Source organism: Octopus bimaculoides, chromosome 22 (assembly GCF_001194135.2).
Source record: "Octopus bimaculoides isolate UCB-OBI-ISO-001 chromosome 22, ASM119413v2, whole genome shotgun sequence".
Lineage (NCBI taxonomy): Eukaryota > Metazoa > Mollusca > Cephalopoda > Octopoda > Octopodidae > Octopus > Octopus bimaculoides.
Genome location: NC_069002.1, coordinates 23,307,526 through 23,310,607, shown reverse-complemented (window position 1 = coordinate 23,310,607; position 3,082 = coordinate 23,307,526). Strand labels below are relative to the sequence as shown.

Genomic DNA, 3,082 nt, shown 5'->3' with positions numbered 1-3,082 from the left:
AAAAATGTGTGGTCGGTCATGTTGAAAATATCAAAACATCTTTTTTTGTCTCTTATGTCTTTTGTAATTTTTAAATTTTAAGATCATATAAAAAAAAAACATCTTTGATATAATAAAAAAAAATAATACAAAAAGTGACCTTAAAAAAAGTTATCAATAAATATATAATAAGTAAAAGTAAGAAAAAGTTTTGCAAACTGTAAATATGTCTTGAAAAGATTTTGAAGATCAACAGAGTCTTTCATCTCTCTCTCTCTCTCTCTCTCTCTCTCCTCTGGGGTCATTAACAAAGGTTAAATCGACAACATCCTTCCCCAAAAATTTGTGGTTTTCTGCTAAATTAAGAATTCATCAACAGAATTGATAGAGAAGTGAATAAAATGACTTGTGTTGTTCACTTAGAGTGCTTTAATTTCTGGGCTCAAATCACAGTGAGATCAGCCTTGACTTACATGTTCCTTGGTTTGATAGAATTTATATACCAAGCACATACCAGGGATCATCTAACCCTTTCACTTTTGAACTGGCAGAATCCAGCCAAAACATTCCGTGTGTCTAGGGAAGGTCATTATGCCAGTATAATTGACACACACACACACACACACTGGTTCAAATCCACTCCTTTATTATTAGTCAATTGGTTAATTGAAATTGGTCAGATCCAGCCTCTCACACATACGCATCAATGTCATTCTAAAAATAATCAATCATGTCATCAAAATCTTGAAGCTATGGGATAATCGCATGATTAATTAAAAACAATATGAACAAATAAACATTACATTTGACAAAATAATCCGAACACTAAAGGATTAAAGGATTGGAATCTCTTCAGAGATTATGGAGAGGAAGGTTGAGAGTAGTTGCTCCTCTTCTGGTATTCCGATGACAATGATTGTGATGACACTGTTGCCATGCCGTTGATATCGGCCCTTGTCTTTGAAATGATTTTATAGCCAAAGGAAACCCGTCCTGAGCCTTTGGACAAATAGGGACAGTTGAGCTTTTGGACAAACAGGGTCAGTTACCTCGTTTTCATACTGTATAAATGACCAACGCTGCATCATTCCCCCAGAATGGGACGTCAGTTGACCATAGGATCACTCATATACAGCTGAGTGGACTGGAGGAAAAAACTTGAGTGTGTTTACTCAAGAACACACAGTACAACCTGGTCCAGAAATTGAAACCATGATCTTGCAATCCTAACTACAACAACCTAACCACCAGGCCATGCACTTATCACAAAAGAAAACCAGAGTAGATGTATTTAAATGATTCATATACTTAAATTATTTCAGTGGCACTGACATAATAACCACCTCATCAGACGAAGATCATTAATTAAGAATCACTTCATATCTCATGTTCCTTCTCTGGTGATGTGGTGAAACAACTGTAAGGATGTAAATTTTTAAATAAATCCACCTTATTTTCGTTAGTTATATAATCATTTTATGTCTTGTATGGATATTACATTCTCTGTACCCACATCATAGGATTGCGTGTTCTAGCACTCCATTGGTTACTATGACAAGGGTTCCAGATGATCTCATAAATAAAACAGCCTGCTTGTGAAATAAACGTGGCTGAGCACTCCACAGACATGCATACCCTTAACGTAGTTCTCAGGGAGATTCAGCGTGATACAGAATATGACAAGGCTGGCTTTTTTGAATTACAAGTACTACTCATTTTTGCCAGCTGAGCAGATGGAGTAATGTGAAATAAAGTGTCTTGCTCAAGGATACAAAATGTCACTGGGAACTGAACTTACCATCTTATGATCATGAACCAAATACCTCTAACCACTAAGCTACATGCTTTCACAATAGTGTGTATATTGCTATAAATTCACTTTTGGGCAAACTTTGGAATGTAACAGATCTAAATAAATGGTTAAGCATCGTTGCCATATGTAGATTAATACCAGACTTTGTGTTTGTGTTACTGCTTTCTTGACTTGGTACCATGTGGTAGTTGTAAGCAAGTGTCACCAACAAACATGTGGTGTCTTTTCTTTCCAATAATCTGTGAAAACATGTCTGGTCATGGGAACGTGTTACTTAACATGGGAACAGGTGGAGGGGTCACTGCGAATTCACTTTGACAAATTTCATCCAACCCATGCAAGCATGGAAACGTGGAGGTAAAAATGATGATGATGATGATGATGTGCCTTTGGATTGAATTCTTTCTTTTTATTTTTCCATTTTGGTTTTAGGAATCAGATACTGACAATCCTGCACTGAACATGATTGTTGATAATCTTGAAGCCATGCAGCAACCTGGTGAGTGGATGAAGTGGTTAAATAAATCCTTATTTTCTCTTATAGCAAACATCAATGTCTAGGTGTAAGTGAGAATGTATCTGTGTGTCTATTTGAAAGAATCTGCATCTGTATGTGTGTGTGTGTATTTGTGCATGTGAGGATTTGTATGTACGAGAGTGTTTCTGTGTGTGTGTGTGATAGCTGTACACTACAGCATGCTGCAATGTATGGCAGTCTATAGAACAAGTATGCAGCAGTGTACTGCAGGGTACTGTGATGTGCAATAGGGTACTATGATATACTGCTATGTATTCCAAAGTACTGTGATGTACAACAGGGTACTGCAGCATATTGGCAGCCACATTGGTATTTCTTCATACTAGGGATATCAGAAGCATTAATTATAATGGTCTCTTGGCTCAAGACAAATAACTTTGAGGAGTAGGGTTAGTCCAAACAATGATTCTGGTACTTGATATAAACATATACATATAAACACACATCTACATAGCAACACACATATATAGATCAAGAACTCTATCTTTGATTATGTATCCATATAAAGATTATCAAGAACATGTCACACACACACACACACACACACACACACACACACACACACACACGTGCTGAAAAGTTCCCGGCTTTGGGTAAAAGAAACTACATGGGGATCAATTAATTATGATTTCATCAACCATATTCCCCTCTCAGATTCACAGACTTATTGCAGTGGTCCTTTAGTTTTTCTAAGCCCTGTAAAAGAACACAGAAGGTTGGGCCTCCAACCAGGCCTTCCACAATGTCCTTAA

General features: G+C 36.8%; 2 protein-coding genes across 2 annotated transcripts in view; one reads left to right on the top strand and one right to left on the bottom strand.

Annotated features, from left to right (window-relative positions):
* Window positions 1-3,082, bottom strand: part of LOC106872929 (phosphatidylinositide phosphatase SAC2) — a 701,722-nt gene that overhangs the window by 657,221 nt on the left and 41,419 nt on the right. The window lies entirely within an intron of this gene.
* The window catches only part of LOC106878212 (carbonic anhydrase 1), a 58,624-nt gene that overhangs the window by 53,261 nt on the left and 2,281 nt on the right, over window positions 1-3,082 (top strand). The window contains exon 6 of the mRNA XM_014927358.2: window positions 2,225-2,291. Within this exon, the coding sequence (XP_014782844.1) occupies window positions 2,225-2,291 (67 nt within the window). The remainder of the gene's footprint in view (window positions 1-2,224; window positions 2,292-3,082) is intronic.